Here is a 15,226-nt window from a genome sequence, read left to right as displayed (position 1 = left end):
ATCAGTAATGACCACTGGCATTATGATTTTATTTATACTCAGCATGCACTCATGACCACTAGGAGGAATTAAGTTGGTGGCTTTTTTTGTTTGTTTGTTTATTTTTCATTCTTTAACTAAACCTTATATCCTTCTAACTTTCATTTTTACCTAGATTCTAAGTTTTTTTCAACTCTGGAGTTTCATAAGAAAAAAGAACTTCTTTCCCCCTTTAATTTATATCCCCTTTCCCTTTATTTTCTTCAATCATTTCCTGATCCAGGCCTTTATGTACAGCTAATGCCTTTAGAAATTGAGGACAACGTAATACAGAAATCAACAAACAAAACTCCAAGGTGAAAGGAATTTGGAAAAAATGTTTTTACAGGGAGAAAATGAACCTGAGTGCAATCTAAGTTTCTTGACTACTTTCTGGTGCTGCCTGGCTCTACTGGTTAGAGTCTGCCTGCAGCTTCTGAGATACTACCTCACGTGTCAGGCTGGATCCAGGTCTGTGGTGAGCGCTGGCTGCTCTGCTTGTGGGGCTTCTCCTTGAGCTGTGGGCAGCTTTTTCCCCATGACGGTGACTGCTGCTACTGCTGCTGGAGTCACTCATATGGCTTCTCCTGCTGCTGCTGTCACTGCTGCTGCTGTTGCTGTGGCTGCTTCCAGACTCAGAGGAAGATGATGATGAGCTGCTTGATGTCCTGTGTCCTGAATGCTATGAAAGACAAATAGGTTAAAAAAGCTATGGCATGCCCTCTAATTTTAGTGTAGACAGCAAAATTAGAGCTATAAGCCTCCTTGTGCAGGCAACTTAGACATAGCATGTGACGAAACAGACATGAAATTGGGTAGAGATGTGCCTTATATCCACCTGTACCCCGCTGCAAATAGGAATGCCATGCAGATAGTGATTGTAAATGGTGACATTGTATTGTCAGTTCTAATGTCAGGCAAAACTAAACCTGAATTTAATAAGCGATTATTTAGAAAATATATATATATTTTTAAGAGATTAAAATTTAATTGAAAACACTACAAATCATCTTTCTCTTTCATAAGCAACACGCATAATAACTTTGCAGGTAACACCTACAAAATTCACTTCATTATCATCCTTAGATGTACTTAACATACTTCTGTGCAATAATGCATACTGAACCCGGCTTCTAATACACAATGATTTTGACTGCAGTTAGTACTTTTGGAAGGCCCTGCTATTGTATAATTCTCTCATGGACTTTGTTAGCTGACTATTGTACAGCATCTAGCTGAAACGTATCCTCACCAAAAAGCTGCTAGAGCTGCAACAGAGGAATGCAGTACAATAGTTAGCATTTTAGTAATAATTATTCTTATTTCGTCAGTAGTGAGTGATATTATTAGACAGTATGGAATGGTCAAGTGAAATGAAGCAAAGCCTTCCAGCAATATGCTTGATCACATCAGCTCCAGCCACCATAGCAATGTGCAATTGAATTAGGCACCTACCCAGTGGGTGTGAGCAGACCTGAAGCGGAGCCGGTATACTTTTGGCAGGTATGTTTCCTGCAAAATTCCAAAAGAAGCTATTACCTACAGCTCAGTGAAGATCACCTCCTAGTAGAAGTCGAAGCATTAAAAAATGTTACCCATTCATTAGGAATGTCGTAACTACTGTGACTGTTAAACTGGGACTTGACACGTTTAGTCTCAGCTTCTCTGTCCTGTTTCCACTGGCGATGGGAAACACCAGAGCTTTCACTGCTGCTGCTGGTGCTACTGCTGGTGCTCCTGCTGTTGCTGCTGGCTCTACTGCTGCTACTGCTGCTACTCTGTGTTTCCTGTTTCTGCTCATGGACACTTCTCTCTCCTTCAGCCGCGCTGGCATGTGGAAATGATGTGGTCTTGGACTGCTTCTTAGCCTTCTGCCTTGTACCAGATGCTTTGCTACTACTGCTGCTGCTGCCCTTGCTGTTGCTTTTGCTACTACTACTGCTGCTGTCCTTGCTATTGCTACTGCTGCTGCTTCTATTGCTTTTGCTACTTCTGCTACTGCTTTTGCTCTTGCTGCTGCTGCTACTACTGCTGCTGCTGCTACTGCTGCTACTATCGCTGCTACTGCTGCTTCTACTACTGCTACTACTATCACTGCTACTACTGCTGCTACTACTGCTACTGCTGCTGCTACCACTGCTGCTGCTGTCCCCAAATGGGTAGAATTTCTTCTCATTGGCTTTGGATTGCCTTGATTTCAGATTAATCTGGGGGTCTCCTTGTGATGCTCTGTTGTCAGAGTCACTGCTGGAGGGGGTGCTCGTTGTACTCTCAGAGCTCTCACTGATGCTGCTGGCACTGGACGAGGAGCTTCTGGAATTTCTTGTTGCCTAGTCAATTGGAAACCATTAGGAAAACCATTAGAAACCATTGGAAATAGAAAACTATTTTTCTATGTCCCTACAGAAGGCTGTAGGTAAAATAGATACAGAGAGCTATTAATCTCTCTGCTGCCTTAAAAGACAAGATATAAGCCTGAGATAGCATCCTTGCAATACACTGCAATAGGGCCAACACTTAATAATGTACCAAGAACACAAATAAGTAAAACAATACTCCAAATCACTTTGTGGATACAGCTGATCATACAATTATATGTGACTAGTGTTAGTAGTGATAGGGCTGTAACTATGAGTACCTCAGAGCAAGCTGGGTAGGTAGGAAGGTGTCATACCTTTCTGCCACAGTTATAGTAACTGGAAGGTGCTAGCTACCATCTGGGCCCACAACATCTATTTTGGATCTTACATGACTGATCTTCAGAGTAACCTACCAAACCAACACACTCTCCCTAAAGTCCTTCAACACATTTACTGCAAAAGAGATTAATTCAATCAAAAGACCCACCAAAAGCCTTGTGTACCTCAAAGCTTCTCGTTTCCAACTCTTGTTTACTATCTAAAAAAGGGAGGCTGCTTGGTAAAAGAAATATAAATAACTAAGCTTTGTGTGCAGCTTCCCACAAACCTAGAAGTGGGTTTTTACAGCAGTACCTGGTTATCAGTGTCATCAAGGATTTTCTTCACTCTTTTCATCACTTCTTTTCTGGAAGATTCTTGTCTCTCTGGATCTTCAAATGTTACTAAACGTACCATTTTTGTAGGAGCTTGATCTCCTGCTTGAATTGTGACTTGTATTTTTTCAATAGGTACATCTGAGTAGACTGAAATTTCACAACAATTAGTATTATTGTTAATAGCAGTAATTAAATAATAGAATAAGTCTTTTTTTTTGTCTATTATTTGTTGAAACATTTGCATTTTGAATAACTTTTTAAAAATATTCCAGGAACAGGTAAAATACATACTAGCAATAATAAAATTGTACAGTGTTAGTATGATACTAGAATGCTTTCATGTCAGTAAACGAAATAATCTGTTTAAGTTTCAAATCCAGTGAATTGGATTGCTTAGCTAGATAACACTACAGGAGAGTGAGTTAGGCATCAGAAACTAAGGCTTTCCTCTTGAATTATAAAGAATGGCCCAATAGTTAGGCCACACCTAAATTCAATGGCGTGCTGTGCTTTCAATTCTTATGATCATGGATTAAGACATTTAGGACTAGATCCAGGCAGGGTTAATCCGTAATTCCCTTTAAGAATCTGGGTTTTTAAACTGTAGCTACAGGACACTGCATTAGATCTGTTGCCCATGTCCAATTGCTCTGTGCTTGCATCCCAAATCCAACGATTCAGGATGCATCAGACACGCTCTGCAGGTACAGATCAGCTCTGTGTGATGCTGGCCATGCTGAGAGGTGCTGCACTATATGGCCACTCTCTGGGAGAGCTGGGAATCGCTGCTCAGGCAGAGAGGGGAGGGGTGGATTCATGCTGCAATGGAGTTTGCTGACAATACTGGCAAGGCTGAAAGTTCTAATGGTAGTTTTAGCGGCTCTTAAGGTACAAAAGACATATATGTATGTGTAAAAATGTATATGTACACACACCAACAACAATTCACCTACCCACCCACCGCTTTCTTTTTTGTGCACAGTTGTATTTACCTGGCTTGAAGCTCATTCTAAGGGCATGTTCTCCAATAGCGTTATAAAGAGGCACATTTCTGATGAATGCTGCATGTACACTTTTCTTCTCAATGCACACTTGAACCCCAAATGTACTTGCGTTGGAGCACATGGACTGAATAAATGGCTCCTTCCCGGAAGAAGGATGTCCAAAGGAGAAGGAATTTCCAGACGAAACATCTTCTACAGACTGTCTGTCCTGTTAGATAATACACTCATCAAGTAAAACTAGACAACAATAAGAGAAATGCTTACATGTTATCAATTCTGTTTCAGTCATAGATACATTTATTCTACAGAAGGTACTAACCAGTTTGAGGTAGCAAGGCTGTAAGGTAGAACATCTTGGTTTTCAATTGGACAAAATTATTAGCTAAATGGCTCAATTAGGCTATCTAGAGCAAAAAAAAAAAAAAAAAAAAGTACTTGAGGCCATAAGACTGGAAAACTATATCACAAAATATTTATAATTATTTCATTTTGCTTTCCTAGAGTATTAGACTATGTTAACAGATTCATGATCAATGTGACTATGCTCTAGACTGACTGAAGTTCTTTTCTTTGCTTTATAATTTGGTAAAACTACAGAACCTTCATCTATGTCCATGCAAATTCTGTCTCACTTGTGGTGTGACTTTGATGCAAGAATATATCTATTAGATCACGGAAATTTCCTAGATGTCCAAAGCATATCAGATGTTTGAAATTTTCACTCAGAAGTGTGCCGTGTACAAGTGCTAAGTGATGCTTTTGGAAGAGTGAATTAAAATTAATTAAAATTAGAGTCAAATCCATGAAATTAGAGCTATGACTTCCTGGAGAAATAAAGCAAATAGCAAAAGAAACATGACCATAAGTTTTCTTTTCATATGTAACACATATTTTGCAGTTAATTTTTTACTCAGTTTATCATGTCTCACAAAATTCCAAACTTGTGACTTGTAAGATTTCTTTTGCTAATCCTTTCTTTCCAAAGGGAATGCTAATGATAATGGGAAATGGTCGAGTTTGTGCCATTTTTCAGTTGTTGCTCATTCAAGAATAACTACAGAGTGATAAATTTTCAGAATAAGCACTTAGGCACAAAGATCTTTGTTTGTTCCAAAGCTGGGAATTGTTCCAGCTGACAGTATGTTTACCCATTGACTTTTCCATAGGAAAGTGCTGTACTCGCCTTCGTCTCTTATTTTATCTGAAAAACTTCAGAGTTGCAAGATGACAATGAAGCCAGAGCAGCACAGTATATTCCTCACCTCTGTCAGTTTTCCATTGAATGAAATGTCATGGTGAGGCCTTCACAATGCTGCCCATCATAGAAAGCCTGTAGTTGCTTTTATGGAAAACTTTAGTTTAGGAAGCCATTTGACTTGACACACAAACTGCCATCCATCCTTGAATCAAGGTGACTATAGGCAGTAAATTTAGCTCTACAAGCCGAATACTGGAACATCTTCTGGAGTATTGCCTGTCCCAGGAATGTAATGATTGCATTATGGCTGCAAAGTGTTTTAAAGACTGTGGGCCTATCCTGTAGATGGCAGTGTAAAATTAATTACTAAAGCAAGTGCTCTTGCTTTTGAAAAAGCGTTGTAAGTCTGATGTGATTACAAACCAGACTTTAAAATAATGTTACTACAGGGCTATTTGTGTTATTAGATTGAGTGTGACTTATTCTGTGCAAAGTAACACTAGTCAGAGATGAATCGTACATTTTCCCATGTGGCAAATAAATGGTTTTCTCCTGATTAAAAGCAAAAAAAAAGAATAGTCAGACAGTACATCAGTTACCCTGATGTTATCAGTCTCGCCTGATGCAGAATCTGAGTCGAAGGACATCTTCATTATGTCAGGCACTGCTTCAGGTAGAAGAACTGGAGTCATCTTACTAGCAGCCAAATCTTCAATATTTCGTGTAACAGCAAATGTCTTAGAGCTGCAGAATAAACATTAGAGGGAACCTGTATTGATAAAGCACTGCTGAGGAAAAGACCTGAGTAATGCCATGTAGCACGTACTCAGCAACAAGTATCATACCTTGCAAATTGCTTTGTAGATATTTACAGCATCTTTCCTGCTAGTTCTATTTCCAAGGACTGCTTAGAATGAATAAAGACATGGGCTGATCTCAGTCCAGAGAGCTTGCATTTAGGCTTTCACAGTCACAGGTATCAGTTAAAAGAACTGTACGCTATTGGATCTGCAAAAGCCTAATTCTTTGAAGATCAGCCTGCTTAGAAATCTGGCAGTGGGTTAAATTATTAAATTTTTGAATCTCCTATTTTTTCTTTTTTTTTTTTTTTAACTTTTGAACATTCACTGCTAAACTTAGTTTTCACTTCCTTTAACTGCTATACCCCAAGAAAAAAAAAAAAAAGAAAAAAAAAATGCAGGGATTTGGTGGCTACTAAATGCTGTTTCCTGTGCAATATTTTTAGCCTCAAACAATCAAATAAATGTTCCTAGTTTTGTCTAACTGCACTTGTATCCACATGCCTTAGAAAGAAATCACAGGAAGATATGTTGGAAGGTGAAGAACCTACTACCTACTTACATAAATGTATTTCACTGTTTACAGTGCTGAGGGTCTTAGGAGTCTTAGTCAAAATCAAGGACAAGAGATATAAGGTGTTAAGAGGACAAGTGATATAAGTGGTATGGGAATCTTGTGGCCAAATATCCTGACCCATTTGTTCATACAATATAATCTTCATAGATGTTGTTACAGTGCTGAAAGAACCATGAGTTTTGGTTTGGGTCAGAGAAATGTCTTGACTATTGAATACTTTTGACAGTTTAAAACCTATTTCTCTGAGCTATTAACATTGTGCTAACTCTACCTTATTAGTCATTTATCAGAGCTAACATCCATCTCAGAATTCTGCACATGCTGTTTCTCATGTATGAAGTTGATCTGCTTGCCCTGGGGCTTTTGTGGTCCGCCAATGGAGGTGGCCTTTGTGACAGTAAATGGAAAGATGGTCTGCAAAATGGTCTCTATTTTAATATGGTCCACACTGTACTAGCCTGAGCAATTCCAATCTAACCTATATGAAAGATGAATTTGTATTCATTTGATAGCACTCTCTTCCTCTTGAAGGCTCCTACCGTGCTGTGTGCACTGTAAAGCACACAATTGCACTTCATGTGGAACACCTCAATAAAACGTGTGTCACCTGTGGGCTTTGTTTTCTTTTCCATCTCTCTCTTTTTTTTAGATAAGGACATGACAGCAACGCTCCACGCTGGGTGAGAGGAGAACCTTGAAGAATGGAATCTGAAATAAAATATTCTCCCTAACAAGCTGAGGGGATAAAAGAAAATACAAATCAACTTGCATTTCAGATGGCTCATCTGAGTAAAGGGACAAAAAAAAGGAAATGGCTTTTATTTTAATCCCATTCAATAATTCAAATGACCACTGAACAGCAGTCTGGGTCTCCAAGCAGAAAGCCCTGGGGTTTCTTTTCCATTTTTTTTTTTAGTATTTTTTATGCCAATAGTCTACTCCTGCCACCTAATGAAAGTAGAAGATCGATTCCTCCCTGTTGAGCACAGAGAGCCGACAAATGTAGCTGCATCACAGGTGACACATGTCAATGTCTGCAGAATCACACGGTACTGTAAAAATAGGCTGCAAGAGCCAGCTCTGGTCCTTTAACAAGAAAAACAGTCACAAAGAAGGCCTAAAGCTATGGTATGAAAGAATGTGTTCTCTCTGATCCCACACAAGGGAGAAGAAAATAAAAGGGAGATTTTCCAATATGTATTAGTGTATTTTTTGGATGAGAGAAGAAGCTGTGCTATAGTATAAGCCAAATTCACTGCAGGGGTAAGGGACATGCAATTCAGCTGTGTTGGACCCACTGATATTTCGGGTCATGTGGCCTTACACATATCCCTAATATGGAGACAGAAGAGCTCAATGTCTGTTTAAAACAAAAATGATAACCAAAAAGATCATTGAAAAACTATTTTTCCGGTTTTTAAAGCACAGCATGACATCACATCTAAAGAAATGAGAAGCAAGAGGCAATTCTACAACCAGATCTTTAGCTCTCTTTCTGCTGTGGTGAAATGAAATATTCTGACTTTCCAGCACATATCCTTCTGACCTTGGTGCAAAGGTGTCACGAAAGCAGAGGTTTGGAGCACGACTCATTGCCCTCCTCTTTCCTCAGACAAGCAGTGTGGAGAGCTCATAAAGCTCAAGTGCTAGATACATGCACTTGCTCTTCTGCATTTTCCATTACATGTTGTATACAGCATTTTAATTTTGTAATTCATCTTATAAGTAAGATGCCCATGTGAAGTAATTTCTGCTTATCCTACAGTTAAAACAAGTGAAAAAGCCTCATGGTAGGAGCTCTATTCAAGCTTATGTAGATACTTCAGTAGCCTATCATTATGAATATGTGATATATTTGCAAAGTGCATCCTTTGGCAGTTCTCCATATTTATACTTTAATCACAGGGCTTTAATTTCCTGAAATTTATTTGATTTTTACTTTTTCCTCTAAATTTTGTTTAAAAGTACGTTTTAGCAACCATCTGTAGTATACCAACTAATTATGTTAAAAGAGCCTTAAAAATAACTATTATTTTAATTAAATTTAACTTTGATAGGATTGAATTGAAACACATGTTATATATTCTCTCCATGGTATGATTAATTACCGTGTTCTGATTTTTACTATAAAGAACGTTGGGTTCTTCGTGTGCAATCTCTCTGTCACCATAGTTTTTGGGATTTTTTTTTTTTTATTTAAGTCTGTGATTGCTCACTTGAGTTTCTCTTCCACTTCTGGAAATTTATATAAATCCCACAGCTGTGACAGGTTATAACCTGTACAGAGTGTAGGATATAACTGAACTAAATGCTATTGAAAACTGTTTACTACTTGTGTCTGGGTGTGAGAGATGAAAAGGAAAATAATATTACATCCTGACCAGCTGTAATGACGTGGTAGTATAGATGGTAACTCAGTGACCATCAAGACAAAATGCCTAATACTAAAATATTTTGAACAGAGCTTACAAACAACTGAAAGAGCAATGGTTTTCTAGAATCATTTCTTTCAAAAGAACATTTAAAGCTAACACAGGAAGGTGTCAGAATATCTCTAAAATATTGTATGCAATAGGTTCCCTATTTTTTAGTGGAGCTGTGCAAAAGGAAGAGAATGTCTACATTAAACTATGATATTGAACTCATTCTATTTAGAACATACATGCACCCTTTCTCTCAACATATTATGCCTGCTTGTTTCTCTTCATAGCTTTAAGATCTTACTTTGCTTGTTCTTTGACCTTCTCAGTGACATGGTTCAGTGTTACATTCTCTAGTTATTGCTTTGTCTTCACTTGTACTCACTGCTGTTTCATTGCTCTGTGCGATTCCCACCAAGCATTTGTTTTGTAAGAGTGAACAGGAGTGCTTTTTGGAGAAAAATTGATGGTGCTAGAAGTTAGCCAGTGAGCACTAGCTTTCTCATATACTAGACATTACAGAGCTATTTCCAGCTGACTACTTCACTTTATAAATGATAATGCTGCAGGGTCTAGAAGAGAGCTTGGGCAGGAACTCATGGACTCCTTGGCTGCGATCCTCTATTTCTTATACTGTCTTGCCTTATTCAATGCATTTAATGCCTTTGTTTCTTATTTGATTCCATCTTCAGTCAAAGGAGAAAAATATTTATTCTTTTGATTTGCCAGAAGGATCCTTCTGCCAATATTTGTAGCTCACCTTGAGGCCCTAAACTCCATCACAATCTTCAATATCCTCATTCCAGTTCAGCATCCTTATTGAGTTCATTAATATCCACTTTGCACAATACAACAGTGAGAGCTAGTAAGAAGAGGTGCCTATTGTCCCTGATGACTTTGAGAGTGGACTGTCCTGATCTTCATAAGAAAATGAACAAAATATTTTGGTTTGTGTGCCACAGCAGCTTACACACAGAAAACTGATGCTCTGTGAGCTGCTGAAACACTCCTCTGTGTGGAGAACCTGATTACAATCACAATTGATGGATCTGAGGAATCATATTAGGGAGGAGGATGCGATGTCAAATGCCTAATAGTCTGGTCTGTGACCACTGAAGAGCAAGGGAGAATAATGATTAGCCTTTGTGGTGGCTAAACTGATGAGACCTGCAGAGCTTCTCTGGGCCTGCAGCCATGAATGCTAATTGCAGCTGAATCAAGCAACAGAGCTCTTTTGTTATGGCTGTATTCCTAGAGCAGAAACTTGTTAACATTTCTGCAGCTTGTATAGTAGCTGATTTTTGTTGTCAGTGGTGCTTTTTCCTGTGTTACCAATTTTTAGCTTGTCTTTCTCAGTGTTTTTTCATGTGTATATGAAGGTTTTCAAGGCTTTGGTCTACTGCTTTGATTCCTTGGACATATTCTTTCTGTTTCCTCCCTCTCCTTGTGCTTGTATTTCCATCTGTTTTCATTTGTTTGGCATCTGGCTACAATAGTTTTCCAGAGTGTATTGTAATTGAATACACTGATAATAAATCAAGTAGACCTAACAGGCAAGAGAACCAAATGGCAGCCACAGGAAACAAAGTAAAAACACAAGTTACACCAAGTCCTCTATGCTTACAGGCACCAAATGCATGGCTTGTCTGTTAAAACTGATAGAATCCAGGTGGCTTATATCTTACCCACTGTCTTCAACCCAAGTATATGTGTCGGAATAGAAATTTTATGCCATATGATTTTCAAATAGTCTATGAGTCTCACAACTGAAAAATGGTGATTTTCTGGTCAAGACCACAGGAAATAAAACATATTTCCAAGCAAAGCTTTTGTGCATGTCTTTCTTTTAGATTAATCTACACTGATCACTGCCAGTTACCCAAGTTGTCAGTCAAAGGCAAGATCCTTAAGCAAATGTTGTTTAATTCAAAGTCGATATGACTACACAGAAAGATAAGTGCTACGGCTTACCTTACAATAATTAAGTTAGTCTCTTCTTTGCATGGTGGAATTTCAGCTTTGATACTTTTTTCCTTCATTTGAATAGTGGCAACAACATTCACAGGTACATGAGCATTTACTTTGGTGTGTGCTTCCAGCCCTGCCTGGATCATGTTTGTGTTGATCCCAATTACAAAGGTCATATGTTTAGCCATGCTGAAAAATTAGAATGAGAGAGTAAAATTGCGTACATAACTTAAACAGTTGTTGATTTTTTTTGTGGCTTCCATCACTTTGAAACTTTATTTTTTTAATTTACCCAAAATATTTACCTTAGACTCATTTTGGATCGCAGCCTAACGTTGGAATTTAGTAACTCAGTCAATCTGAAATCAGACCTCGGTGAAGGTGTAATTTGCGCTTGAACTATTAGAAAGAAAGTAAGCAAAGTGTTAAAAATTCTGCCTTATCCTGATAATCATGTATGTATTGCTCAGGTCTTGAAATACCTTACCGTTTCCTGCCACTTTTGTGACAGAAGAGTAATAGAAGCTGGTCTCCATCGGGAACCCAACACAGGTAGGCACAATACAACGAATCTCAGACAATAGTAAAGCCTTAGTCCATTGTCTTCCTATGCCAGTTTGAAGGCTACTGATTAATCTCCTTATTGAAGGGATTTTTTCATCAGGTCCATACCATACCTGCAATTACAGAGTTCAACTTGTCTAAATAAGCAGAACTTGAATATCATGATCTGTGTCATTAACTGTGCCTCAGGGGGACGTCTGCAAGCAATGATTATAGCTAATCCTGACCAAAGTTTGAATTTCTTTGCCTTGATTAATACTAATGACAAAAAACAGCTCTTGAAATAAAATGTTAAGGAGAAGGGAGGGAACATGTGGAAGAAATTGCATTTTAATATTTTTGATGCTTGTTTGGTGATGTTTCTGAAATGATACCTGCAATACATTTTGGAGGGTGTCTTTATCGAGTCTACCAAAGAGCAACTCCTGGCCAAACATCTTCAAGTAACCTGATGCAAAAGGTTTGTCACGGGGGAGTGCCTTCCAGTCCGACAGCTGCATGAGAAGATGAAGAAAATCTGTTTATTCATAGCATCTGGGGAAACAACACTTGAGAGATTTTCTTCTCTTCCCCAAGAGTTTACCTTTTTTAGGATTTCCCTGAAGTCATAGTTAGTCTCCCAGTCCTTGTCAGGAGAATAACCTCTAACAAACATCTCCTGAAGTCCTTCAGCTGCTATTCCCACCTGTGAGACAAAGTAAAATTGAAATGCCAGTTGGGTAAAGATTATAGGAAGGTGTGAGAGGCAATCTGCAGATAGACCCAGTTACCTCTATGGGATCAGCAACTCTTCCAAGGAAACGTGTCCGCAGCTGGGACACTGCCATTGTTGGAATTAAGCTTCCTGCATTATTCAGCACAAAATATTTAGCTGCCAGTCCACTCATAAGGAACTCTGTATGGAAATAGGCAGTAAAACGTAGCCCAGTCAGTTTTTAAAGCCACATTTGCAGATTGTATCAGTTTACTAATTGCATAACACAACTGATACAAGATTATATGAAAAATCAACTACAAAACCAATATTATAAAACAACCATAAACAGAATATTCTGCCTTTTTGAACTATTAATTGGCAAAATTATAAGTCCCTGCTCAATATGCAGTTACTATGCTATTTTTCTTATTGTTACTATTATATCATCTACATTCAGTCATATTCTATAATACCAACTTATGAAATGTTTTTACAAGACATTGTTTAAGGCAACTCGACAAAGGGGTGGTGTCAGAAATGAAAACAGATTTACTATCCTTTGTTAATACTACAGGAAAAATGGCACAGATGTCCTCTAAGTACAGATGGTGAGGTGGTGTAGATTTCTTTCTCAGATGACTCAGAGGCAATTTAATGTGTCTCATTCCACATTCTGTAACTCTTTACATAAAATGCACTAATTGTTTAGTAATTGTTAACTATTGACTAAACTCAGAACAAAGGTAATTTGTATCTATTTTCTCTACTTTAGATTTATCATCTGTAATGTTCTTAGGTACAGATAATCAGCAGAGAGGATAGTTATATATTCTTCGTGAACTTGGCACAGCTTAATACAGTCCCGTTTGCTGAATTAAAGTGATCCCAAGGCTTTTCTATGTTTCCTTAGATTTCAAAAGGAGCAAGGGCAACACAGTATGCAGGTATACCTGTTGCACTTCCTTTCTTCCAATGCTCTTCCTTCTTCCAACACCAGTTGGAGAACAGTGAAGTATTTTAGGATTCCCTATGTTAAATTTCTTTTATCCTTATATTAGACATAGTCACCATATACTGATTAAACTGGCCCTAGAATTCCAGCACAACCAAAAATCAACTTTCAAAATTCAGGATAACTTCAGAGCCCTGGAAAAAGCAGACCACTAATTTTATTACCTGTATAGAAATGATTGAATAGTAGGAAATATGTTTTCAAGTGTTCATAGAATCATAGAATATCCTGAGCTGGAAGGGACCCATGGGAATCATCAAATCCAACTCCTGGATTTGTTATGAGAGAGTGAGACTTTGGCCTCTTTCCAGAAAAGGAATGACTACATTCTCATAAATTTCTTAGCCAAATTTAAAGACAAGTCTATTTTTGGTTCACAGATGTGGGATCTTATGAATACTCAGGCCTGTGTAATTTTTCTGTTGCCACTTTCTGTATTTCAGACAAAACCTCACGAGTGTGTCAATAACTTACTATTTTCTTATGAATTCGTGCATGCTAACTGAGGCTGGAATGGTCCTTGGCCCTTCTTTATTCTTACACTATGTTGTTTATTACTGGGACTAATTTTGAATTCTAATTTCTCAGGACAGACTCCAGCTTTCTGGTCTACTGGAAATGCAATCCATTTGTCTGCTAAATCTGCATAATCTGGCATTTCACTAGATCAATTTCACTCTTGTGTTGCATGAAGTTTCTGTTCTACCTGAATTGCTGGGCACAAACTACCTGTAAAGTACATGGTTCATTAACAGCTTCTAAACTCAAAATGCAGGTATTTATGCCATCTGATTGATGACAGAGGAATCAATGGAGAACCTTCAACAGGTAGCCAGGGAAAAAAAAAAAAAAAAAAAAAAAAAGCAACCCACATTTTAATGCTGATCCTATTGAAAATAAAAAGCAAAGTGATGTCACCCTGGGTCATTACTATGAGCTGACTTGAGATCTGGAGATAAATAGACTAGCTTTTCTCTGAATAAGTTAGCCAGAACAGTCCTGGGTGTTACATGGACTTGCCACTGCAATGAAATACGATACTTATAGCAAATTCATTACAGGGTTTTTCTGTGGGGTTTTTCTTTTTTTTCTTGTTTTCCTCTGTGTGTGTTTGTGTTCTAACTCATGAATTCTGTTAGTTAAAAAAAAAGAAAAAAAAAGGTACTTCTTAGTAGATACTTAGTAAGAAGTGTTGCTAATAAATGATTAAATGATTATACAAAATTCATCAGCTTGAAGAGAGCAGGGGTGTTTTCCATACCTCAGACGTTATGTAGCTCTAATGCTGTAAGAAAATATTTACCAAAGAAGAATCCTACTAACAGGGTCAGATGGTACACCATAGCCACTTCAGTATGAGAATGTGAGGGCACCTGCATGTATCTGACTAAACATCTTGCCTTGGGGAAGAAGGGAAACAAAATAAAGTGATCAAAGAAAGCAGCCTTTCCTACCTATGAATATTAGTACACATTTTTTTTGTAATATAAATTTGTAAAGAAAATGTTCATGTTGAGAGTCAGATTCTGTCAGTATCTATACCAAGCATACCTGGACTGATTTCAGTGGTAGTGTGTAGACTGTGAAACAGTATTTGTGGTGGCCACGTATGACAGATTCTCGACTAGAGGTGTATTCATCTGATGTTAGTGCCTGTCATTAAAAATTCAGCACCTAGCACCACAAAAATCTGTGATGCTGAGGGCACATTTTTGTTTTTAGTAAGGAAATAGGTACAGCATTACTGCTGTCACTATGGTAACTCCTCTAGAATGGACTCACTGAAACACATTTCACCTGTGGCTAGTGGTAACAAATCAAATCAGAAAGCTGGAGCCTCCTCCCACACAAGCGTAATGGAGAATGGACTTCATTTAGCCGATTGAGTTATCCAGGTCTAAGTCTAGCATGTGCTAGAAAGTGATCTTGTTCCTTAGTCTTCAGGATGAGAG

At 38.1% G+C, this 15,226-nt stretch overlaps 1 protein-coding gene across 1 annotated transcript in view; it reads right to left on the bottom strand.

The window, feature by feature from the left end:
- Positions 1-15,226, bottom strand: part of VTG1 (vitellogenin 1) — a 42,651-nt gene that overhangs the window by 10,845 nt on the left and 16,580 nt on the right. The window contains exons 14-25 of the mRNA NM_001004408.3: positions 12,336-12,460; positions 12,149-12,250; positions 11,940-12,059; positions 11,489-11,678; positions 11,307-11,400; positions 11,005-11,190; positions 5,836-5,980; positions 4,027-4,246; positions 3,012-3,181; positions 1,614-2,348; positions 1,474-1,530; positions 467-700 (exon numbers count right to left, since the gene is read on the bottom strand). Of these exons, the coding sequence (NP_001004408.2) occupies positions 467-700; positions 1,474-1,530; positions 1,614-2,348; positions 3,012-3,181; positions 4,027-4,246; positions 5,836-5,980; positions 11,005-11,190; positions 11,307-11,400; positions 11,489-11,678; positions 11,940-12,059; positions 12,149-12,250; positions 12,336-12,460 (2,378 nt within the window). The remainder of the gene's footprint in view (positions 1-466; positions 701-1,473; positions 1,531-1,613; positions 2,349-3,011; positions 3,182-4,026; positions 4,247-5,835; positions 5,981-11,004; positions 11,191-11,306; positions 11,401-11,488; positions 11,679-11,939; positions 12,060-12,148; positions 12,251-12,335; positions 12,461-15,226) is intronic.

This window comes from Gallus gallus, chromosome 8, assembly GCF_016699485.2.
Source record: "Gallus gallus isolate bGalGal1 chromosome 8, bGalGal1.mat.broiler.GRCg7b, whole genome shotgun sequence".
NCBI classification, from domain to species: Eukaryota; Metazoa; Chordata; class Aves; order Galliformes; family Phasianidae; genus Gallus; species Gallus gallus.
Note: the sequence above shows the minus strand (reverse complement) of the source record. Positions and strands in the feature narration are given on the sequence as shown.